General features: G+C 43.0%; 1 protein-coding gene across 2 annotated transcripts in view; it reads right to left on the bottom strand.

Annotated features, from left to right (window-relative positions):
* Positions 1 to 3,246: 3,246 nt before the first annotated feature.
* Positions 3,247 to 26,577, bottom strand: part of PGGT-I (Prenyltransferase family protein) — an 88,023-nt gene continuing 64,692 nt past the window's right edge. Inside the window, exons 8-11 of one of the 2 annotated variants that reach the window (XM_086492939.1) lie at positions 4,792 to 4,916; positions 4,205 to 4,272; positions 4,036 to 4,123; positions 3,247 to 3,904 (exon numbers count right to left, since the gene is read on the bottom strand). In XM_086492939.1, coding sequence (XP_086349065.1) covers positions 3,734 to 3,904; positions 4,036 to 4,123; positions 4,205 to 4,272; positions 4,792 to 4,916 — 452 coding nt within the window. In that variant the 3' untranslated portion in view covers positions 3,247 to 3,733. Of the gene's footprint in view, positions 3,959 to 4,035; positions 4,124 to 4,204; positions 4,273 to 4,791; positions 4,917 to 26,577 lie in introns of both variants that reach the window. The other variant, XM_086492938.1, reaches the window with a different exon arrangement.

A 26,577-nucleotide genomic window follows, 5' to 3' on the forward strand; every position in this document is an offset into this window, starting at 1 on the left:
TTTGAAGCACAGTGCCAGTTGCCAGCTTGCTAATCGCATATCTCTCTCTCTCTCTCTCTCTCTCTCTCTCTCTCTCTCTCTCTCTCTCTCTCTCTCTCTCTCTCTCAAACACTCACACACACACACACACACACATATGGTGACACATCCCTACATACGCGCGTAGACATTACTACAGCCTGTAGGTTGTGCAAAAAAGGACTCAATCAGAACTGATTGAAGGGCTAACCGACGACATGCATTTATGCATTGCATGGAATTTGAAGGCACAGCACAGGCGTTCATGCAAGTCCTGAGACCCTCCACAGACTGACTTGACATTGCTAGAACTCAAAATTCTTTTCATTTGACTTGACTTCACATTGATGATTGCTAGAACTCAAAATTCTTTTCATTTTCTGCCATTTAAGTACTTGCCTTTCACTTTTGGATTCCAAATTAAATGTTTCTTGGAGTTTTTTCTTAAATGAACCAAGGTGTGATAAGTGGATGTTCTGTCCTTCCTTGAAAATTTTAAGCTCCATTATAGATATAATAATATAGATATAGATTATATCTTAACTTTGTTGTCAAGTTCTGCTCTTTCTAGGTTAAGTTAGTAAGTTGATTAGCTGTCACACCTTTTTCAGGTTTATCTTTTGCTTTGACTAGTACTTGAGACACGATATTGTATCCGTAAGTCATGAGAATCCATGATTATCTTTGATTCATATGGTAAACGGAGAGGTTCAATGATATCAACCAACGCATCTTGATTAACAACATTATCATCTTGATGTAAGCATTATTATAAATGACATACATGAAATACCAAATGGATGTGAGAGTTTGATGAAAGTGTTGGGCTAAAGGTGTTACTCTTTTGTCCGAGCCGGACGTCCAGTGTTCGTTCGTCTAATGCAATGCAATGCTCAATTTAATGCCCAATGCCCTTGCTCTCCATGTCACTACCATAACTCAATGTAGATACCAACAAAGGGATAGGCTATAACACCTCCTTGAAGACCTAAAGAGTCAATCATTGAACTTCCAAGGCAATCCCTCTTGCCTCTTCTACCCCGATCATTTCGCTAAATATGATGCATGCAAGAGAGACTTGAACACTTAGATTAACATGAATTCAAGCAAATCTCTTCTTGATTCTTCTTCATTAACATTGGTTTCGTTTCAAAAGGACATTCTAGTGTTCATTTCAAGTTATTTTTAAGTATAGCACACAATAGAATCCATATAAAGAATGGAAATATGTCTCTTGATATAATTCCAATAAATTGAGGGTTTTTTTTTTTAGTTTTTGGTATGTATATGGTATAGCACACAAGTTTCTATGCCAAACAAAACTTTACAACACTTTCTAGAGCAAGGATTTAGCATGCAAAAAATCCGATGATTTTCTCCTCCCAAAGAGCATAATATTGTCGTTAAGTTACTAAACAAGATATATTTTGAGCATAAAAGAGAGCAAAATATTGTTCCATTCTTTATGCTCGACTATCATGCATAACAAAGCATGTCACAAGAACTTTGGAACCACAACACAACCCAAGCTCGAGCTCACATCAATCACGACAGAATACGATCTGCGATGAGCTAACCAACTCTACGGCTCTGCATGTGCGCAAATAGATTGGCTTTTGTTAATTAAAAAACAAGTGATAAAATCACAAGGCCTACCCTTAGGTCTCCCCAATCTTGAAAAAATCATTAATATATATTATTTATTTATATTGTGTGTATATATTATATGTATGTGTGTATATGTGTGTGTGTGTATAGAACTTACTAGAATTATCCAAGGTGAAGCTTTACTTAGCATTCTAAAAGAATAGAATACAAAAGAAGTCGAGCCATGTGAGGAAGTAAAATAAAAGGTGAAATAAAAATATCCATTTAACACTTTAAAACCAAAATAACATTTAAGTTAAGTCTTGATCATCATTGAAAACATTGCAAGTATGCCTAACTCAACACTTCACTAAAGCTTCTTTTTATAAAGCAAAAATGGTTGAGAAGTCCACTTAAATAATAAAGTAAAAAGTGCACATTGAAAATTATCTTTTGAAAACAAAATAAAATAAAAATATTTACTATATTATCCATTATACATACATAATACATCCATTATATAGCCATAATCATGAATGATTTATAGATTAACAAAGGTCCCACTTAAATAATAAGATGAAGTTGCACATTGCACATTATTATTTGAAAACAAAAAAAAAAACATAATAAAAAGACACTTAGAAAAATTAAAGCAAATGTATAATTTACCATTTTCATAAAAATGATAGATTAATAAACACAAAAAATAAGACAATTTAATGAAATAAATCTTTGTGAAGTCTCTAAGTAAAGGACCTTTTACAAATCAATATATTCAAAAACCATTATTGAATCAATACTTCCCATCATGGGGTCACAATCTTTTTTCTTTTTTTTTTTTGCAAAACTCACAATGGTGAGTGAATTAAATTGACAACCACAAAAAATTATAATCGCTAGGAACGGACCCTTATTCAATAGAACCATGAAAACAGCCAAGTACAAAGATAATTCAAGATCATGGGATTACAATCTTATTAATACAAAGCCTTTTTCAATGTATCAAAAAAATGAATTTGACTTTAAGAAATAGCATTTGAAAGAGACTAGATCCATTTACTATTTTAAAACTAAAATAACATTTAAAATAAGTCTCAATCAGCACTGAAAAACATTGAAAGTATGCCTAATCCAACCCTCCAGCCAAAAATAGTTTCCATGGTGATGGGACGAGAGAGAGAGAGAGAGAGAGAGAGAGGTGCCTAAGAGCTCACCAATAGAGACCTGCACAATGGATTGGGCCAAGGCAAGAGAGAGAAAGTTTTCTTTGCTATGCTTCTGTGCGATGGCCTCGCTTTGTGTGTCATGCGCCTGTCTCACACAAGTAAATTGTGTGCACCTATCAAGTGGTGTCTCTCAATTGCAGAAGACCAACAAGAACGGAAACACCTCTCTCTCTCTCTCTCTCATCCATACTGTAGGCATGCGGGCGGAACGAGAGCTCCTTGAGAGTCTCTCTCTCTCCCCCATCCATGCTATAGGCGCATAGGCGGAACGAGATCTCAAAGAGAGAGAGAGAGAGAGAGAGAGAGAGAGAGAGAGAGACCCTATGTCAAAAGTCTGCCTGTGAGACAAATCGAGTATACATTTGTGCGTCTTCCATCCATCGGAAAAGACAAAACAATCGAAACTAGTACAAAATAAAGAGAAAACCTTGGTGTATGATGGAGGAGAGAGAGAGAGAGAGAGAGAGGTACAAATGTGTCCCCAAGAAACGTAAAAATATTTTGCAAACGAAGTAGGCCTCTTGACGTGCCTCCTCATATGATGTGCCATACTTGTCATTGCAATACCATTTTGAAAATTTGAAAGCCAAAAATCCCTCTTTGAAGGTTGCAACCTACCACATTAGGCATGCTCGGTAAGCAATGGTGATTATGTAAATGCAGTAAGGGTTCATCTCTTCACTTGGCAGCCAGTAGAAACCAAAGATCTGAAGGGATGATTTAGAAACCAAGGCAGTAGATGTTTTGAGCATGTGATCTTTACTGAGTTCATCATATAAAAGCTTATGCTACTTCCACAGTGCAGTCAACCCTCAATATCTAATCCTGAATATTGCTACGTCTCCACGGATGGCATTCCCCCGTAGGTGCTTTGTTTACTTCACAATTTGGGAAGCACTTTCTCAGCCTTCGTTTCGAGCCCTTTCAAGTCTGTCTGCAGCCTCTATTGACATGCCGAGCTTGCAGCACAGTTGTTTTATATTCGGATTTCCAAGCAAGCTCAAACCGCAGATGCCATAATATGAATGTAAAAGATCTGGCGATTCCCCCGGCCATTTGCTGAAACCCCCATACTGTAAAATATGTTTGTCTTCTAGTATGAGAACTAGTTTTTCAAAGTGGAAACTCTGCTAACATACTCAAACCCAATAAAACTGAGCCCTTCATGCCGTACCCATACTATACTAGAGGTTTTCGACTTTACCTTATCTGCACATCTCTTTAAGAAATCCTGCAATGCATCTGCATTGCAAAGATGGCCAGCTCCAAGAAGATGAAGTGAACCTGCCACCCTGTACATTACCATTGCACACAACTTAAAGATGCTCGTCAGCTGTTGTTAGGCTTGAAAAGACTTTAAATAAGTAACTTGCCAGAAAGCATAGCATGTGTCAGGATCCTTGTTTGTTCTGCCATGAAAACCCCCGGATTGAGTCTGTTTCTGTAGAAACTTTCACCAATGGTAAGCTTTGTAACTCAAAATTAGAGCACTGTTCCTCGACTTTTAAGTCAAAGCAAACACCATAGGCTCTTTTATAGTATCCAGAACATATAATAATATTCCTAAATAAAACATAACCATCAGCTCCATCATGCCATGGCTGCACACCTAGATATCAATGGAAGATTCACCGCAAGTGCACGAATAGACACATGCAAAATGAAAACATATGGAAGGGCATGCATGCACACAACCCATGCACATCTTTAACAGGGTTAAGGATCAATGGGGAGGAAATGCCATGGGATGGACTGATATAAAGGCCAAGTCTCATGAAAAGATTATTTGCACAAAACTTTCACTCATTGAGGTGATAGCGGCAAAGCTGAGCTAACCTTCAAATTTCAAAAACCACTTCAGATAGGATCTTCCCTGCCTCAAAACTGTTTGTTGGCAGGCCATTTCAGGTAATGCTTTAGCTCAAGAGAGGTAAACTTTTAAGTCAGTTCATTAGAATACCTGTATACACCACTTGATGAGGCCACTGATATCCAGCAGAGGTGATGATACTATCTTTGATAATGGATCAACTTTTATGTAACCCATCATCAACAACGAAGCAATAGCACAATATGTTGCACCACCTACATAAAAACTCTCTCTCTCTCTCTCTCTCTCTCTCTCTCTCTCTCTCTCTCTCTTATCCCACCTAGCTGGATCTTTTGTGATCTGTGATTTAGCTATCCCACCTATCTACGTAGATCACACCTAGCTGTTTCAGATTCCATAGCATTTTATTCTGTCATTTTATTTTGTCATTGTCATTTTTGTTACTCTGACTTTGTATCAGATCCACCACATTGTAACTTTCTGGTCTCATAGGTCATTCTGGCCTTCTGAAGACGTTAATATATAACAACATAACATTTCTCTCTCTCTCTCTCTCTCTCTCTCTCTCTCTCTCTCTCTCACTCTCTCTCACACACACACACACACACACACTACATTTTAATCACTTTCAAAAAGAAGAAATACAGAATAGAAAAAAGAGCACCACTTTTTGCAAAAATCCATTGAGCCATTTCTATTGATGCCTCGTACAAAAGGAAAATAGAGGGGTAGAGGATAGAGAGGAGCCATATGCATAAAATGTAAACTTTTGAGGTAGGGGTGTCAAGTGAATGCATTATAGGTAAAGAACTCTCCTGTTACCTACCACCATCACCCAAAAAAAAACATTAGAATGTAAAATCTTTACGGTGGAAGCCAAGTGTCGAAAGAGAGCTCAGCTTGTTATTGATGTCAGCCTAATGTAAACCCTAGATTTACCCAACTTGAGTAGAAGAATCCATGAGTATAGGGTGAGTCTGTGGTCAATTCCCTTGGCAGCTTGTAGTGATGTCCTCTTTTTGTTTTAAGGACTACCACCTTTATAGCATGTGTGTGTGCCTCTTGACTCTTGAGTTACTTCCAAGAAGGGTTATGAGAAGTGGGGAAAGTGGTGGGCCCTCAAGGAGGTTACAGTTGGTAAAAGTAACCACCAATTTGGAGGCCCCTTTTTTTCTGACAAATGAAAGAGAGAGAGAGAGAGAGAGAGAGAGAGAGAGAGAGAGAGAGAGGGGGGGGGGGGTCACTATATGTAGAACCTATATATCACATTCATTCAACCACTACTTCACCCCTTAGCTGTGAATTTTTCACCGATAAAAGAGACCCTTTTCCTATTCAATTTGTAATAAAAAATTCAATATCCTTTTTTAAACGCCCTTTTGTATGTGCAAATGTGAGCAAATATAGAATAAAATAATGATTATTGCAGAACACACGTGATATGCTTTTTTTTTTGTAGTGACCCCCCCCCCCCCCCCCCCCCCCCCCCCCCCCCCCCCGAGAGAGAGAGAGAGAGAGAGAGAGAGAGATTGTATTATCGTCCACGGAGGTCAAATATGACCTATGGGACCTAATGACAAAACATTACAACGTTTGCTTTCCAATGAAGCATAGATACATATCAGTTAAGGACTGAGGGTCCGCCAAGAGGGTAATGAAAATGAAAAGGAAGATGAGGGATGAAACCTAGGGGGGCTCCAATGGAAGAGGTGTCCGTTTAGGAGTTCGAAACTCCTGGATGATGGCTTTACCACCTCGGTAGACTACCCATTTGCTTTGTTTGCAAGCTTCGTGCATCTTCTTGAGTTCACTTTCTTTGACCTTGAGTTGATTCGGGGTCAACTCTTTGGAGATCCAAAGCTTTGTTCCCTTCACGAGGTAAGACTGGTGTAGTAGCTTCCGTCGCTCTTCTTTGTCCTTGAAAGTAAGAATACAATGCTTGGGTGGCACACTTCTATGTGTGTTGTTGATCCAAGAGATGATTTCTGGCTTGATAGTTATTGGTTGGAGAATGTCGTTAAGCTTGGTGATTGCATCTTCAAGGGTATCCTCGTCTGTGCACCATGGCAGATGAAGTCCACCAATCCAAACCTTCATGCCAATGGATTCTTGTAATCGATTTTCTCGGAATGTTGCCTGTACTTCAGTGACAATCTTTTTATGTGTTTCTTCATAAGCTTCTTCTTGGGCTGCTTTGATTTCCGCCTCATGTGCTTTTGCAATTGGAGCTTGGCTCCCGATGTCCTTCATTCCTCAACCTTGCTCAAACGCTCCTTGAGTTGAGCGTTTTCCTCAATGAGCTCTTGGACTTGGGCCTCTAGAGTCGTGATTCTCGTGTCTTGACAAGCAGCTGGGTCCTTCTTTGGTGCTGATGCGACCGCAAGAAAAGATTTGCGAGTGCGAGTGATTGGCATCGAGGTCATCGTACTCCGAGGGTTGGAACAACCTCCTGTTTTTAGAGAGTTAGGTTTATCCTTGTGTTTTCTTTGTGGTGCCGCCTCATTCTCATCAGACAAGCAATACGTGGTGCAGCCACAAAACGGGAACGGGGCGAGGATGAGGGGACCAGACCGGGAGCAGGGCCAAGTCGGCCAGAGCGAGAGTAGGGTAGGGCAAAGGAGTTGCAAAACGCAACCGAGAGGGACTGTGGGTGTCGTTCGCTATGTGGCGGGCTATGCTGAGGCTAACTCCTCCCCACAGGGCCGCCCTCGCCTAGGGGGAGACGAGCAGGGGTCGCGAGGCTGGAGCTTTAGGGTTCGATGAGCAGGGCAGAGCTAACGAGAGAGAGAGAGAGAGAGAGAGAGAGAGAGAGAGAGAGAGAGAGAGAGAGAGACGCCCTTAAAAATCCCCCTTTTTTTGTATTTTAGGGCCTTGAATGGCATGCATACATTTCCTTCCAAAAGTCTTGGAGTTGCACCTCAATAGATACGCTTTCTCTCATGTTTCTAGAAAAGATTGAATGGAGGGCCCATGTATAGTTGGTTATTTAAAAGATTTTGTGAACCTTTTACCTACACCTTGTGAGCCTTGAGCAAGAATTCCTCGGTATCACTTTTGAAGGAAATTTTGGAGATGCCCAATTTTCATGGTAGGCATAAGTACTACCCTCAGGGGTCAATTTGAGAGACTTCGGGGTAGTTCTGACCGCATGCAAGAGCGCCGGGAGTCTTTCTTGCTAAAAGATCGTAAGATTGCAAAATAAAACACTACTGCACTGCATTGCCACGGTGAAAAGACTGTAATGCCATCACCCAAGAGAAAGATTAATCGCCACAACACCCGAAGTATTAGTCTCCGGAGGTGGAGCCAACAAATCAATGGTGAAACCCCGCTGTTGGTCTAGAGCCTGTTGGGCTCTACTGTCCATAATTGGGCTGCCTGTGAAGGGAGCAACCACTTGCTGCAAGGCAGAGGGTAGCACTTGTCCGGTAGTGTACTGAGGGCGTCTAGTAACAAACCATGGCGGTGTGCACCAACAACACCGTCGCAGCAAGGAACGTTCTGCATATGGGGCAATCGCGACGACTGAAACCCTTGAGGATACTGTTGATTGTAGTACTGAACTAGAGGCTGTGTGTAGAGTCCCATAGATTGTTAAGAAGGACTTGTTGCGACAGTCTGCATTAGTGTACCTGATCTAGTCCATCCATACCCCACGCCCATCATCGGAGTCCGGGTAGCCCTATTTTCATGTAGAAGCATTTCTCTAGATCCTCGTACATGAGCTTTAAGGTCATCAATCATTTGGGACTTTATCTTCAAGGCTTGTTGTAGTGCGAAAATAGCAACATCCCGATCGGCCATGGCGCTCTCAGCGACTCGTAGAGATCCCTCCATAGCTGCGTAAGTAGCGGAGTGACGCTAGTGTGTAGCCGCTAAGTGCTCTGTTCCTAACTCTATGGTGGCGATAGCATTCCTAGAATCCTCTAATATCTTCTCAGAAACCTCAAACAGAGAAGTAGAGTTCGCCATTGTTGAAGACGCAACAGGTGCATGAGGTGTTGGAGGACGCGTAGGACCATGTGGCATTGTTGGTGGGCTAGGATTAGGTATGGGTGAAGTGGTTACAACTGGTGTAGTGGGTACATCTGGGATGATTGGTGTTGACGGGATGGGAAATATATTTACTACAAGGGTGAATATGGGAGAAGAAGGGAGAGGATGCTGTGAGGGAGAGGCGGCCGAGTAGTCACGAGGGGTGGAAGTAGACACTGGCACAATAGAGCAAGGAATGAAAGTAGACAAAGAGCGTCCCGGAAGATGTGTCACCTTAGTCTGTTGGCTCTCTGACTTTGGCAATGCGCGTAGAGACTCTATTGAGTCCTTAACCACCTTGGCTTTGGTCTTCTTTTTCTTCTTGTTCTTGACTTTTTAATCAGTCTCAATAGTTAGAGATTTTCTTTTCGCAATTCGCATCACTGGTTGGGTATCCTCATCCACCTGGGCAAGGGTTACATGAATATTTATCACCCACGCCGAAAGAAGTGCTGCAAAACATTTGAAGCTCAACGCACAGACTGCACTTGGCCCTAAATCGTTTGGCCTGAGATTGCAAGGATGTATAGAGCATCCACAAGGTAAGGTGTGGATCAAACACTAGAGGCCGTCCAAGTGGGAGAATCCAGTGGATAAGTCACACTTCCCCTTATCTGCTTTCACATCACTGGCTAGAAAATAGTACCTAAAGATGGCCATGAGTTTGTTTCTTTCGAATTGGGGATAATCCGTATTGAGCAGCTCTTGACATGCCTGAATTATTGCATCCTTAGACAGCTGAGAAAAGGTGCGTGTAGCAGGTTTCACAGATGGAAAGCTAGTCATTCTCATGGCATGGCCAAGTCGTGTAGGAGTGAGTTTGTGGCCCCTTACCTTGGGAAATTTTTTTAAAAGCTCATGGATCATCTCAACAGGAACTGTGGTTGGTAGACCGCTAGCAGCCAGTGCTATGAGACCTAGACTCTGTAGCTGAGCATTGGAAGGACCTGCCTCAGAGATGGTCGAGGCGACTGTAGAAAAAAACCCAAGGAGAAAGTTGAGCGACTTTTAGATGTTGAAGCCCTTCTTATCTCATGAGTGATAACTTGATTTTTTCCTTTGCTTGGACTCCCCTTCAACTGTTCCGTGTGATCACTGGAAGCATCTGAATCATAGTCAGCTTCAAAATCCAACGTTGAAACTGTTGCTGACGCGTTGTAGCTTTCATCATTGGGGTCACTTGAAGTGACGTCTTCGAGGCCTTTGCTATTGGTTTCTGAGTCGTCATCACTCACTGATTCTACAGCCACAACTGGCTTTTTGCGCAAAGCTGCTTTCCGCACTTGCTTGCTGGTACCTACCATATCAAACCAATCAAAGAGAGAGGGAAAGCGCTAGGGGTAAAGGCAAGGGCGAGGTGGTAGAGGTTAGATAGGTAGGGCTCTGATAAGGAAGTGGCGCCTTGGCGTGTAGGGGCGATGGAAAAATAATAGGTCGTATCTGCTAATTGTTGCGGGGAGGACGAGGCGATCGATGGCCGGTTAGGGATATGGGCGAGGAAAATTGGGTAGGGGCGATTAGAGAGGGTAGGGTCCGAGAGATAGGGTCAATGGATTGGGGAGGGATGAGAGAGTTGAAAAGGGCGAGGAGGTTAGGTTAGGGTAGGGGCGAGGGGGTTAGCGAAGGGTAGGGGCAAATGGATAGGGTAGCGGCGAGGGGGTTTGGAGAAGGGCGACGGAATAGGGTAGAAGCGAGGGGGGGCGAGGGCATAGGGTAGGGACGAGGCGGTTAGGTTAGGGTAGGGGCGAGAGGGTTTGGAGAGGGGCGAGTGGTAAGGGCTGGGACGAGGGGTTTGGGTAGGGTAGGGGCGAGGGGGTTAGGGGCGCAGCGGTTTGGAGAGGGGCTTATTAAAAGGCTTTCATGCAAGACGTTCAGATGGGAGAATAGCATAAAACGAAACAGCTAGGGAAGTTGAACAACTAAGAAGATATAAACTGGAAGATGCTCTATAGTTTTGTATGATATCCCTACAATGACATTGCATTGGTAAAGCAACGCATGCTGAGGAAATAATTAGCCTAAGCACACTGGAAAGCCCCAATTGAGTTGAGTTGAGTGGAGGAGAGGAGGAGGAGGAGAGTAGTGAATATCAGTTTGAATGTGGGGATAGAATATCTTAGAGAGATAGATGGGATGGTACAACATTTGGCGAATAAACATTGCTAAGTGCACAAGGGAACGATCAGAAACTAAAATCCCCTGTGAAGTGAACACCACAATCTGGAAAAGAACAGTACGACAGAGACCAAGCACAATCTTAAAAAGGGACATCTAGAAGGGAAGTGGTAAATCAGATGAGAGGCTTTATGAAAAAGAGAGAAGTACTCAATTAAACAGATAGAGACCTCACATAGAGACCTTAGATAGAGACTGCAATGCCACTGATTAAAGGTACCAATCCATATCTCAAAGGGAGAGTGTTGATTAGAGAACACAATACATCTATTAACCAAAACGAATCGAGTGAAAAACTCGCGGGCACAAGACAAATGTAGTCATAAAGATCGATGTTGAAACAGTGGGTCAGGAGAAAGTGAGGCAAGGATTGTGATGAAGACAATGGTGAGGTGAAGCGTTAGTAGGTTGGTAGGAAACACACCTCATCTACTGCTAGACTGAACGACACGCTGTAGGTTTACTAGTGGGGAGAGATTGCCGAGGTATGAATAATGGTTTATGGTGAGAGGTGGTAGCGTTTGATACTAGAGCCATTTACCAGCGGTAAAGAAACACCTTCCAAAGTTAGTAATTGTACTGCCCCCTGTGGTCAAATCTCCTATACTATGAATGGTCCTTGCCAGGCTAGAATCAACTTCTTTGCTTTTTTCTGGTATCTCACTTGGTACAGTACCATGAGTGATCCTTGGACTATTTTTGGATTGCGAAGGTGGCGATCATGCCATGCTTTTCGACGAAGCTGATAAGGAAGTGGCGCCTTCGTGTGTAGGGCCGATAGAAAAAAAATAGGCCATATCTGCTAATTGTTGTGGGGAGGACGAGGAGATCGATGACCGGTTAGGGATATGGGCGAGAAAAATTGGGTAGGGGCGATTAGAGAGGGTAGCGTTCGAGGGATAGGGTCAATGGATTGGGGAGGGACGAGAGAGTTGGAAAAGGCGAGGAGGTTAGGTTAGGGTAGGGCCGAGGGATAGGGTAGGGTGGGGCGAGAGGATAGGGTAGGGGCGAGGGGGTTAGGGAAGGGTAGGGGCAAATGGAAAGGGTAGGGGCGCAGCGGTTTGGATTGGGGCGAGTGGATAGGGTAGGGGCGAGAGGGTTAGGGTAGGGTAGGGGCGAGGGAAAAAATTAGTGCCCAGGAAGTTAGATAGGGAAGATTGAAAGGGCTTTCAGGAAAATTCGCGCCAGGGAAGTTCAATAGGGAATATTAAAAGGCTTTCATGCAAGACGTTCAAATGGGAGAAAAGCAGAAAACGAAACAACTTGGGAAGTTGAACAACTAAGAAGATATAAATTGGGAGATGCTCTATAGTTCTATATGATTTCCCTACAATCTGGATAAGAACAGTACGACAAAGGCTAGGCATAATCTTGAAAAGCGACATCTGGAAGGGAAGTGGTAAATCAGATGAGAGGCTTTACGAAAAAGAGAGAAGTACTCAATTAAACAAATAGAGACCTTAGATAAAAACAACAATGCCACTGATTAAAGGTACCAATCCATATCTCAAAGGGAGAGTGTTGATTAGAGAACACAATACATCTATTAACCAAAACGAATTGAGTGAAAAACTTGTGGGCACAAGACAAATGTAGTCATAAAGATCGATGTTGAAACAGTGGGTCAGGAGAAAGTGAGGCAAGGATTGTGATAAAGACAATGGTGAGGTGAAGCGTTAGCAGGTTGGTAGGAAACACACCTCATCTACTGCTAGACTGAACGACACGCTGTAGGTTTACTAGTGGGGAGAGATTGCCGAGGTATGAATAATGGTTTATGGTGAGAGGTAGTAGCGTTTGATACTGGAGCCATTTACTAGCGGTAAATGGACTAAAAACTTGTGTGTAGCGGAAATTAGCATGAACATAGTGGGCATTTCATTAGAATAGATTTCTAATGAGAATTACAAGAGTGTTTGGATGGAGAGAGCAACAAAAAGCATAACACCTAGTTAGATAGCATGAACAATACTTTCAAAAGAGAGAGAAATTAAGCTATTCACAACAGTTGAGGCCCGGATTTGCATGGAGCCGGTCCCCCCTCCAAAAGGCTTTGTATTATGGTTTCTCCCATCAAGAGAGACATTGTACAATACAATTCTTTGTGTTCCTTCAAGACTAGCTAGTGCAATGAAGATGAAAGCTTCATGCACTAAGCAAAACACTTAGCAAACACAACATCAATTATCCCCGGTCTCAGATCCAAGACCTCACACACCTTCAAAGATGGTGAGAGCTAGCAGGGTATGAGAGTAGATTGAGAGGAAGAAGGAGTAGTCTTACGAGAAAGATGTACATATCCTCACATAATCACTCATATTAGCATAGCTTAGCTTAGTAATTAGCTTGGTAGAGGAGATGAGCATGCATTGGAGCTTGGCTCTTGGTTGGATTTGCATCCACATGCCAAGAGTGTGTCGATGTAGGTTTCTATCTCACAAGATTAGAGTAGGTGATGAGCTCTCCATTAAAGCTTGGGAAGAGATAGTCTTTTTCTTGCTTCTCACATAGACTGTGTGAGTGTGTGTGTGATAATCCTTGCAAAAATCAGCCCCCTCTCTCTCTCTTGGGCGACTCCTCTTGCTATTTGCTCTTGCTGTCCTCTCATTGGACCTCCCTATGGCTAGCCAATGACAATTAAGCAGCATAAGTGATAGCCTTCTGACATGTGTCCCCCTTTCCCCTTTTGTGAGAGCTTTAGGTAATTTAATAATTCAACTAAACTCTCATTGGACCCTTTTTGCCTCCTGGCCAATAGGAATCGGGCAAGCCATTGGGCTGTTGAATGCTCATTGGACCCCTTGGGAGACTGGCCAATAGTCTTCTAGAGGACTTAATTCTCATTGGTTCTTTTATTAAGTGTTTTTAAATTAATTAAACTAGATTTACTCTAGTTTAGTTCTCATTGGTCCACCTCCAAGGCCATCCAATAGGAATTGGGTACACCTTGTGGGCATCTAGGCTAGGGAGCTGACATGTGTCCCTCATTCCCTTTGTGTAAAGGGAGCTTATGTGTGTGTGTGTGTGTGTCTCTTTCATCCCCCACTCCCAAGGCTCGCCCCCTCCTATGTAGGGATTTGTAAAGACTTTTTGGGTCACACGCAAAGCATCCAATTCCCCCATGGTTGACCTTTGGACACAACCTTTGAATTTTGGAACCTTAGCATTTTGGAAGTCTTAACGGGCTGAACCTTAGGGTCTTTTTAGCCCATTGTTGCACATGGCTCTTTTGCAGATGGCCCCCCCTTTGGATCCCTATTTTCCCTCCTTTGAATCCCTAGTGTAGCGGGTCTGCTAGCTTAACCAATATTCTAGCTTTTTCTCCCCTTGCACTTCCCCATATTAAATGATCAATTTAACATGAGAAAATAATTTAGGAGAATTAGATATTGATTATTATGACATTACCTCTCTCTTGAAATCATAGTGGTCCTCGACTATGGTGTAGAGAAGATAAAGCATATTCATGAGTCTTTTTCTTAGCGGGTAGAGGATCCCTATGTTACCCTACGACATCATTCCACAATGGATGACTAGTCCATTTGGTGCTTGAGAGCCTGAGGCTGCCGCAAGCATGTCTGCACATTAGTCCTATCAATCTTCCATAGTAGAGTGACAAGCTCTACTTGGTGTTTAGGAGACGTCGTCTACGCAAACTTGATCTAAGCATGCATACTACTTCATTTTTGTGCACAATAAAGAAAAAGAGAGTCTTATAAGACAAAAACTTTGTTCATTTTTTAACAATTTATACATTTGCTTACTCTTGGGAAGCATTGTAAGCATTGACAAGGTTTAGGTTATCCTTTAATTGTATGCCTTGCATCCATCTAGCATCTTCAAAAGGATAATTCTCAAACTTAATAAGATATCGTGGGATTGTCTTACCGCCTCTTAGTACCTTGTCTTCATGTCGGAGAATGGACTCGTGCTGCAGCACCTCCTCTTGGTCCTCGATCTCCGGTGGGTCTTCAATAGTTGGTTCTTGAGGTGGCTCTCCTTTGTAATGCTTTAATAGGTCACATGAAAAGCATTGTGTATGAGCCAATGATTGGGCAACTTGAGTTGATAGGCCATCTCATTGATTTGCCAAAGAATCTGGAAGGTACCTTTTTGCTAGTTTAGCATAGTACTTTTGGTGTCCCGTAGGATTCTTGCCCGTCGTGTACCTTAATCGAGCCTTGGCGAATTTTAATAAGACCCAATCATTTTCTTTAAAGGCTTGGGCTCTTCTGTGTTTGTCAGCAACAGCCTTTTGCCTTTGCTGTGAGATAGAGATAGCATCCTTAATCTTTTGAAAAGATTCTTGTAGGTTCCGGCTATACTCATCTGTAGCGAAGATCTTCCCATGTACCTTAAGTAGCAAGGGACTTTTTGATCTTCCTTCAATTACCTCGAAAGGTGTTTTTCCCGTGGAAGTATGTACAGCATATTCCACTAAGGGTCAGTACTTCTCCCATTAGGATCTTTGATCTACTTCCATTACATAGGCTTTTAGTAGATCGAGAATTGTTAGGTTAGCTATTTCACTTTGGCCATCCGTTTGTGGATGATAGGCCGAAGAGAAGTTTAGCCTTGTCCCTAAATTCTCAAAGAGACCCTTCCAAAAATTACTGGTCATTCTAGGATCTCTATTCGACACTATGGACATTGGCAAGCTATGGTACTTGAAAATTTGTGAAATGAAGAGGGTTGCCATTTGATGGGCTTTGATAGTCTTTTTGACAGGTATAAAATGAGCTTGTTTACTGAATCTGTCTACTATTGTCCATATTCCCGTATTCCCATGGATAGACTTAGGCAATCCAAAGATAAAATCCATGGATATGCTCTCCCATGGTGAATTAGAGATTGACAAAGGTTGAAGCAATCCAAGTTGCTTCCCTCTATCAAATTTTGTCTTTTGGCATACCACACATTTAGAAAAATACTCTTGTATGTTCACTTTCATGGTACGCCAATAGAAATATGTCTCAATTCCCTTTAAGGTAGACTGAATCCCTTTTATTACCTCCAACTTTGATGGATCCATTTGGATGCCATCTTGAGAGAGAATGTGACCTAAATATTGAATCTCTTGCAAAAAAAAAGTCATTTTTCTTTCGATTAACATTTCTCTCTTAAAACTTGAAATATTACTTGGAGGTGTTTCTTGTGTTCGTCTAATGAATTAGAGTAGATGATAATATCTTCAAAGAACACTCCAGTGAAGGTTCGATGAGGCCAGAACAGCTTCTCCATCAAGCGGTTGAATGTGGCTGGTGCATTGGTCAAGCCAAAAGACAGGACAATGTATTCGTAAAGATCAAATGTGGTGCGAAATGCGGTCTTTACAATGTCTTGATCAACTATCCTTATTGGATGATAGCCACTTTTTAGGTCAATCCTACTCAAGTAGGTCGATCCTTGTAGCTTATCAAATAGATCTTCTACCCGTGGAACGGGAAACCTATTCTTGATAGTGATCCTATTTAGTGCTCTATAGTCGACACACATACGATATGTTCCGTCTTTCTTTTGCACTAATAGCACAGGTGAGCAAAATGCAGATGAGCTAGGCCTAACCATGCCCTTCTCAACTAACTCATGCACTTGCCGCATAATCTCCTCTTGTTGAGCTTGAGAAACTCTATAAGGAGGTTTGTTAGGCGGTGAACTTCCTGGAAGAAGTTCAATTGCATGGTCATCATTACCTCGTTTAGGAGGTAGCTCACAAGGGATGTCGTCAATAAAGACATCTTAAAACTCCTTGAGAAAATTGGATAACTCTAATTCCTTTTGATTATGTATATTTTCTTTTGCTAAAACATAAGGTTCATTTTGAGAATCTTTAACAAAAATCATGTACATGGAAATCGAGCTCTTATTGACTTGCAATGAGCTTGTGTATGTACAATGGGTATAGTGTTACCCATTTCCTTAGCATCTATATACATATCTTTTTCCCTGAACTTAAAGGAGTTTCTCATTTCAGGGAATTCAACATTGGCAACCATGCAATCAAACCATGGTGCCCCTAGGATTACATCCTCATGCTTGAGAGGAGAGATAAAGAAGTCCTCTTTGTCCACATAGCTTTGGACATGGAGCCTCAATTTCCCGATAAAGGGAGTGACTGAAGCTTCTTGCTCCTTGAAAGCACTGTCTGCGGGTAGGACATCTCCCATCTCGTAGGCTTGTTTGCCTAGCTTGGTGGCCAACTCTATAGATATAAAATTGTGAGTAGAACCCAAAGGGTCAAAGAGAATAAAAGCATCATGTTCTCTTACCTTTCCCCAAGCATGGCATAGAAGAGATCCTTTGTGGTGGGTTTGGTGAGTCTCCTCCTCTTGGATTTCAACCAAGGTAGCTCTAGGAGGATCTTGGCGGTTGTTCTTTTGGGGACAAGTGCGGTACGCATGCCCTTGTTCGCCGCACTTGAAACACCGGGTATCCCTGCGATAACGCTCAAGCTCTTCAGGAGAGAGTTTGTTTTTACCTTTGTAAACTCCCTTCTCTTTAGCTTTGTTGGAGTTGCCCTTAGGAGACTTTTGGACATTGTCCTTCCCCTTAGGCTCGTTGGAACCCCTGTTTTCCGTGGGCTTATTATTTCTTTTAGCCCCCGTTTGGAAATTGATTCGAGAGGCCACCATAGTATAGTGTATTACCGCCGATATGGTGCGTGGCCTTTGGGAGTTGACATACTCCGTCATTTCTTCGGTTAAGCCCGCACAAAACTGTTGCTTTTGCTCTACAAAATCCAACGTTTTGAAGACATTTGCTTTGAGTTGTAGGTCCCAAAACTTGTCTACATATTTATGGATGGATTCATAGGGAGAGAGCTTTAAGCTTTGCCATTCGGTGAGTACTTTGTCTTTGGCATCGGTGGCCAAAAAATGCTTCATAATGGAAGCTCTTAAAGCTTTCCATGTTCGTGAAGCTTCACCGTTGGCTCATAGCTAGACCACCATTGCCTGGCGGACTTTTGAAAGTGCATAGCTACATGGCATAGCTTAGAGGACTCCGTGAAGCCCTCATCTCCAAACGCCGCATCGAACTGTTGGATAAAGGCCAAGACTTTGTCCGTAGCACCATAGGTGCCATCATAGGTAAGGAAAGAGATGCTCCTCCCTCCCTCTTTGCATTTCTTCAGCTTGGACGACCTCTTCCATGCGGCATAGGATTTCCTATGGCCTCTTCTTTTTGATGGCTCAAAGGTTGCACCATCACTTTCTTCAAAAGGTGAAGAATTTGAAGAAGGTGGAGAAGAGGGTGACCTCTTTCTCGCCTTTTTCTTGTCTTGATCTTCGTCGTCTTCACCATCACTTTCATAAGAGAAAGAGGATGAAGAAGATGGAGAAAAGGGTGTCCTCTTTCTCGCCTTTTTCTTCTCTTGCTTTTTATCATCCCTCTTTGAATTATGGTGTAGAGAAGGGTGCAATGGTCTTCTCCGCTTTGGTGGTGGAGAGCGTTTAGCCCGCCGTCTTCGTGGAGCCATCTTCGCCGAAGTGGCGGGAGACTCACTTCCTTCTTGTTCCTTCGATGGAGGCTCTTGAGTTCTCCTTTGGGAAGGAGATACATCATCAAGAAGTAAATTCTTGAGCCCTTCTATGGATTCTCTTCTTCTTCCCGAATCGGAGAGAGACCTCTTTTGGAAGTCTCACAAGGAGGCTTCCTAGGTGTTCTCTCGTCATGGTGGTCAGCTTGGAGAATCCCATGAGCACGGAGCTGCCGTTGCACTTCACTTTGGAGAGATGGATTGCCCATGGCTTGTTGAAGCCTAGAAACAAGATAGTTAACAAGCATCGAAGCATCATTAGTACCTTGCTCATTAGCAACATTAAAGTTATCAACATTAATTTCACTCTCTTTACTATTGTCAGCCATTCTAACAACTTTTTAGGTGTACTTTGGCACTTCAAGCCCTAGTTGCTACTCCTCTTTACCCCTTTAAAAAAAGCACTCAAGCTACTGTACCCGTGGCTCGAATACCATTAATTGCAAGGAATAGAAGAGAGGGTCGTTCAACACCAAAACAACACCTGCTCCTGTCAAGCTTCTAATAGCTCAATAGTGGTTAAGGCGTAGGCAAGCCCCATAGGACTCCACTATTGAGACCATAGCTCTCGACGGTGATACCCCGTTAACTGCACAACGGCAGACGCACTGCAAGGCTGAAAAATCCCTATTCTACTTACTCAGGCAATTACTAATACCAACCATTTATAGCTAGCTTGAGAACTTCCCTTCTTGAGCAAGAAAAGAGAAACCTTGTGCTCTGATACCAATGTAACATTTAATGGCCTAAAAACTTGTGTGTAGCGGAAATTTGCATGAACATAGTGGGCATTTCATTAGAATAGCTTCCTAATGAGAATCACAAGAGTGCTTGGGTGGAGAGAGCAACAGAAAGCATAACACCTAGTTAGATAGCATGAACAATACTTTCAAAAGAGAGAGAAATTAAGCTATTCACAACAGTTGAGGCCCGGATTTGCATGGAGCCGGTCCCCCCTCCAAAAGGCTTTGTATTATGGTTTCTCCCATCAAGAGAGACATTGTACAATACAATTCTTTGTGTTCCTTCAAGACTAGCTAGTGCAATGAAGATGAAAGCTTCATGCACTAAGCAAAACACTTAGCAAACACAACATCAATTATCCCCGGTCTCAGATCCAAGACCTCACACACCTTCAAAGATGGTGAGAGCTAGCAGGGTATGAGAGTAGATTGAGAGGAAGAAGGAGTAGTCTTACGAGAAAGATGTACATATCCTCACATAATCACTCATATTAGCATAGCTTAGCTTAGTAATTAGCTTGGTAGAGGAGATGAGCATGCATTGGAGCTTGGCTCTTGGTTGGATTTGCATCCACATGCCAAGAGTGTGTCGATGTAGGTTTCTATCTCACAAGATTAGAGTAGGTGATGAGCTCTCCATTAAAGCTTGGGAAGAGATAGTCTTTTTCTTGCTTCTCACATAGACTGTGTGAGTGTGTGTGTGATAATCCTTGCAAAAATCAGCCCCCTCTCTCTCTCTTGGGCGACTCCTCTTGCTATTTGCTCTTGCTGTCCTCTCATTGGACCTCCCTATGGCTAGCCAATGACAATTAAGCAGCATAAGTGATAGCCTTCTGACATGTGTCCCCCTTTCCCCTTTTGTGAGAGCTTTAGGTAATTTAATAATTCAACTAAACTCTCATTGGACCCTTTTTGCCTCCTGGCCAATAGGAATCGGGCAAGCCATTGGGCTGTTGAATGCTCATTGGACCCCTTGGGAGACTGGCCAATAGTCTTCTAGAGGACTTAATTCTCATTGGTTCTTTTATTAAGTGTTTTTAAATTAATTAAACTAGATTTACTCTAGTTTAGTTCTCATTGGTCCACCTCCAAGGCCATCCAATAGGAATTGGGTACACCTTGTGGGCATCTAGGCTAGGGAGCTGACATGTGTCCCTCATTCCCTTTGTGTAAAGGGAGCTTATGTGTGTGTGTGTGTGTGTCTCTTTCATCCCCCACTCCCAAGGCTCGCCCCCTCCTATGTAGGGATTTGTAAAGACTTTTTGGGTCACACGCAAAGCATCCAATTCCCCCATGGTTGACCTTTGGACACAACCTTTGAATTTTGGAACCTTAGCATTTTGGAAGTCTTAACGGGCTGAACCTTAGGGTCTTTTTAGCCCATTGTTGCACATGGCTCTTTTGCAGATGGCCCCCCCTTTGGATCCCTATTTTCCCTCCTTTGAATCCCTAGTGTAGCGGGTCTGCTAGCTTAACCAATATTCTAGCTTTTTCTCCCCTTGCACTTCCCCATATTAAATGATCAATTTAACATGAGAAAATAATTTAGGAGAATTAGATATTGATTATTATGACACCCCCTGTGGTCAAATCTCCTATACTATGAATGGTCCTTGCCAGGCTAGAATCAACTTCTTAGACTTTTTCTGGTAACTCGCTTCGTACAGTAGCATGAGTGATCCTTGGACTATTTTTGGATTGCGAAGGTGGCGATCATGCCATGCTTTTCGACGAAGCTGCTCTGCTTACAGAGCTTGAGAAGCTTGTAGGCGGTTTTCTTTCAGCAAGGAGAGCCGAGAGAGGTTGGCCAAGGCAGTCCAAGCTGTGACCCGGAGGCTGCCCACCCTAGATGATCCAGAGTTGAACTCAAAAGGAGCAATAGCTTACAAACCAAAAGCTAGTTGAAAAGGAGTGTAGAGCGTTGTTGCTTTGTAGAAGTACGATACGCCCAGACAGTGTCGGAAGCCGGATGTAGATGACAAGCTTTTCGAGAGCAATGAGAACTTTGTTGTTGGTGCTCTCTGTCTGGCCATTTGCTCTGGGATAGTAATAGCACGACTTGCGATGGAAGATTTTGTAGGTGCTGAGGAGTGTGGTGATCAATACATTCAAAAAATGATTGCCTCTATCACTAGTGATCTCCAAGGGGCACCCAAACCTGCAAAGTATATTTTCATACAAGAACTTTGCTACTGTCGAGCTAGTGCAATCAGTTGTTACCAGTACTTCTACCCACTTGGTTGCGTAACACGTAGCCACGAGGAGATACTTGCAATTACCTGGTTGAGCCGGCGGAGAAATTGGACCCACAAAGTCCAAGCCCCATCTTTCAATGGCAACCATGCCATGGAAACCCGGAGTGCTTACACGGTTTAGGGCACATCGCGGACATACATCACACACTTTTAATTGAGCAATGGCATCCCAAAACACATATGGCCACCATAAGCCACTCTGTAGAATTTTCTGAGCCGTGATGGATAATGGCCACCACTATGGGCATCCTCTAAGATATGCTCCACTTCATGGGGAGAAACACATTTTCTCATAACACCATTTGGTCCAGCCTTATAGAGCTGACCGCCAATCACAGTGAAGGGTCGAGGTTTGAATAGTAATCGTCGCTTCTACAATGAAGAAGCTTTTTCTGAGAACAGGCCAATGGATAACAAAGATAAAACATCACCGTACCACTTTGGGGTGGTATCCACCTTAAAAAGATTGCTATCTGGAAAGTCATCCTCGATACCAGTAGCCTCCTTACATGTGTGAACTCAAGAGATGGTTGGCCATGATGTGACGTTTGCCAAGACGAAATACCACCTCAAAATCAAACTCTTGGAACAAAAGGAGCCACCGCCAAACCATGCATGCAACTTGTGGCTTATTTAGCAGATAACGCAGAGCATGATGATCAGTAATGATTCTAAAGTGAACCCCTAATAAATAGTGCCGAAATTTTTGAAGAGCATAAACAATGGCCAAACCTTCCCTCTCGGTGGTGTTGTAATTGCGCTCCGCTTTAGTGAGCAACCAGCTTGCATAATGAACGAGTCGATCGAGATTGAACTCCTTGCTAGGCTGAGTGAGGACAGCACCCACAGCTATCTAAGTAGCCTCAATATGTGCATGAAAGGCTAGGGACCAATCAGGAGCTACCAAAATCGGAGCTTCAATCAGGCGCTTTGTCACGTGCACATCTAACCCTATGTGTACGTGGACAAGCTACTTCATGACTAGGGTTCAGTTCAGTTCAGTCAGTCTAGCTTAGGAAGTGTTCTGGCACTTTTGTGAGTCTGTTCGCAGACCGTGCACGTTCAGACACTTAGAGTAGATGCATATCCTCTGGTTGCACACAGCATAATCATCAGGTTTACAATCAGAACCCATCAGGAGCATTTTTACAGTGCATAGACCTATTTTCCCGATTTTAGCCAATTTTCACTTATTATTTTTAAGTGACATTTGTTGGGAATTGGGTAGGGCAAATTAGCCAAGCATGTATATAAGGAAACCTAGCACTTTCTGGCAGAAGAGGCAGCTGGAACATCTGTTCAACAAGCACCTTCTCAGCAAGATCCCCCCCCCCCCCCATCAACAGACCTAGCGTTTTTGCATCTGCAAAGGCCTACAGTTTTCATTCCCAGATCAGCCCTGGCGTTTTTGCATTGCAGAGCAGCCGTCAACAGTAGTAGGACCAGCAGAAACACTAGCGTTTTTGCAACAAGACTCCAATTCAGCCCAACGTTTTTGGATTAGCACAACCTCCCAGCGTTTTGCAGATTCTTTGCGACAAGACTCAGATTTGCACCAGCGTTTTCAGTTTTCAGCATCAAGACACCGCAGTAGAAGTCCCGAACCTCGCAGATCTGACCTTCCCGCAGCAGATCCTTGCCGCACGGTCAGATCCAGTGTAGTTTGCAGTTTCAACCAGGAAAACACAGATTTCAGCATCTGCGTTTTCAACGCGTCCTTGTTGCATTGTCGCCATCGACATCGTTACCGACATAGAGTCAGAATTCAGCAGATAAAGATTTGCAGATTTCAGTCCTTAGCATTTTCAGATTTCAACCCGTCTCGTCGTCGTCCTCATCGTCGGCAAGTCCAAAGCATTATAGAGATTTGTGCAATCAATAGTAGGCCGCTCTCGCCATACAGAGTGGGGCCTTCGGAGGAGGGTTTGACAACATTCTGGTGTCGTATTCTTCTCTCTCTATCTCTTAGTCTCAGCACCTTCATTCACAGTGTTTATCCACTTTGTTTGTTATCACTTGCACTCTCTCGCTAAAGGAACGGAAGGCTCTCCCTTCCGTAAGTAAAAGGAACCTTGAGCACAATTCGGAGTACTCATCTTGAGTAAAGTTCAACATTCACTTCCGTTGCACCTTAAATTGGTATCAGAGCTTTGGCAGTGTTCTGTATCACTCAAGGAAAGAACCACATAATTTTTTTTGCTTGTTGAAGTCGCACGTAACCCAAGTCCTCAAGGGCGTGTCGATTCCTAATCATGTTTTTGAAGAGTGACAGGAAACCCCAGAAAGAAGGGCTTGTCCAGCCTCCCCTTGTGCCTCTTTTCACTCATTGAGAGCGGATCGTGCACTTAGCGGCCGGCCAATCAACGTGAGGTGGGAAAAAGCAACCTTGGTGTGAGCGCAAGGCCGCCAAGGGGTGCGCCCGCGGAAAAAAAAATAGAGCTTGGGTAAGAGAAGATCCTTCTCTAACACAGATTGCAAGCGAAAGAAGAACCTCAAGAACCCCAAGACTCCAGAACCTCAAGACTCAAGAACCCAAGAACCCAAGACCCACAAGAATCCAAGTTCCTCATCAACTTAACAACCCAAGACTTCATTTAGTGTATAGGCATTACCCGAAGTGGAATGGATACTTCACATAGAGGTGATGAGCATGGCAGTGGCGAAGAGGAATTTTTCCCATCAGGAGGTTTTTATGACCCTCCCCCTTCCCCATCTACGCCAAGGATTGCACCAAATCCTATGGAGGCTTTGGTCCAGTCGATGATGGACATGATGTCACAACAAGAAGCGAATCGCGTTGCCTTGGAACACGAAGTGCGCTTGGCAGCCGAGGAACGAAAAGAAAGAAAAGCAGAAAGAAAGACAACTATTGAGCATGAGCGTGAGCAAGCGCGCTTGGCGGCCAAAGAAAGACGAGCGGCCTTGGCATCAAAGCGTGAGGTACAGAGAGACCTATGCATGCAAGAGTTGGTCCGACAAGTTCTCACCTCGAAACTCGAGCCGGCCAAAGATGTTGGTGGTTCATCCAGTGACGCAAGCCAAGATTCGGACTCCAACAACCCCGTCACCGAGAAGATCGCGTTCAGTAAGTATGACAGTAACATGGATGGTACGATTATTCATTCTTGGTTGCATCAATTCAATGCTTATTTTGCGAGAACTAAGAAGACAGGAAATAACAATGTTTTGACGGCAGTTATGTACCTTGCCCGTGATGCCATTAATTGGTACCACGCATGGCAAGAAGCAAAGTTGACCGTGCACCTAGAGGAAGCCGAGGAAGACGCACCCCTTTCCTTCAATTGGGCCGACTTCCAAGACAAGCTCAAGGCACAGTTTATGCCACCACAATACCTAGCACGATTGAAAGACGATTGGCGTAGTCTCAAGCAAAATGATATGACAGTTATGTCGTGTTTTGGAACTCGGCACCCAATTACGCAAATTAGATGATGAGCGCAAGGAGGCATTCATTTTCGGGTTGGACGACTATATCATGTTTGATGTCAAAGTCGTCGATCCAATCAATCTCAACAAGGCGGTAGAGATTGCTCTCGCACAAGAGATTAAGCACAACAAGGGAAGCCTAAGGAAAACAAGACTTCTCTAAGTACCACTCAGACTTTTCAGAACGGTAAGAATGGTAAAATGGTAACTCTTCTAACCAATCTTCCTCTAGTCTCTCAGAAAAGAACTTTTCAAATGAACCTAAGGGTAAAGCTAACACAATTGCTACACCTAAGCTCACTCCAGATGAAAAGGCAGAAAAAGGAATTTTAGGAGGATGCATCACGTCGGAAGAACAAAGCATTTATTCTAAGGAAGGTTGTTGTTTTCATTGTCACATCAAGGGTCACATAAAAAGAACATGTCCTCAGCTTGACTCTAATGAATCTACAAAACCCAATTCCTCTGTCAATGTAATAAATGAGAACACGAGTTCGACCCAAGTTTCTCATGATCCTCCTATTGATGAGTCTCTCATTAAGTGTTATGGTCATGTGAAGGGTCAACGCTTTGTCATATTGTTTGACCCAAGCAGTATGCATGATTTGATTAGTGACTCTCTTGTCAAAAGAGCCCGCTTGGAGGTTAGCAAGACATCTCCTTTCGAGGTGTCAGGTTTCTCTCCCGGTATAGACTCTCTCATCACGCAAGAGTGCCTCGATGTTTTGTTTACTAATCAACAAGCGTCCTTCCGCATAAAATTTATAGTCTCTCCTCTCTCAGGATGTGTGATATGCTTTTAGGCATTCGATAGTTTTGTGAGCATAACCCTCTCATTGATTGGTCAGCTAATATGTTCACTTTCAATGCCAAAAGTGACTCTCCCATTGTCATTCGTGGAGAGCAAATTGTTCATTCTTCATCTCTCATTTCTAATGTGCAGGCGAAGATTATAAAGAATCAGGAGAAGGAGACTCTCAGTCTCTTCTTTTCCAAAGCACGACACACATGATTTGCATGATCAAGATGTGATTATTCACGAGCATGATGATTTGCACGATAATGATGTGATTGTTCACAAGGATGATTGTTTAGTTGATACTTTGTCTCATGAAGCTAACCTCATTGGAGATTCGATCAATCACGAAAAATCGATCTTGGCTCTCGGGTCGAGGTCCAAAGAACCCCCACAGGAAGTATTATGTGTACGAATGATTAGTCAGTACGCATTGTTCGAGTGTTTCATTCGTGATGCTTTCCTGTATTTTAGTCATCGTCCTTACGTGATCCCTTTTCATAGGCATGAGATTACTGTACGATGAGCACGATTCACTCAAGAATGAGCACGGATATATGCGAATTACTCATGGAAATATGAAATGTTTGCATTCAAGGAATTCACATTCCATGTCTCTTCCTTGGCATGACATAGTATCCGAAAGAGCACAAGAAGGATTGAGCATCAAGCATAGGCATTTCCATTTTGATTCACCTCCGTTGATTGATTTAGATCAAAAAGTCCAGATTCGACCCCATTGTTTGCGTGTGTTTCATAAATAGTTTGGCATTCCGTCTCTATGTTCATCTACATTGCATGTACAGTCTTTAAAGAAGACTAGAATTTTTTCCAATCACTTTACATGGAATGGGTATGTTCATGTTTTTGTGTAGGAAGTGGTTTCAAGAATTCTCATCCTCGGAGATTCTTGAAGATGGTAGCCGC

The sequence above is a fragment of the Adiantum capillus-veneris genome, chromosome 20 (assembly GCF_014529385.1).
Source record: "Adiantum capillus-veneris isolate H3 chromosome 20, ASM1452938v2, whole genome shotgun sequence".
In the NCBI taxonomy this organism is placed as follows: Eukaryota; Viridiplantae; Streptophyta; class Polypodiopsida; order Polypodiales; family Pteridaceae; genus Adiantum; species Adiantum capillus-veneris.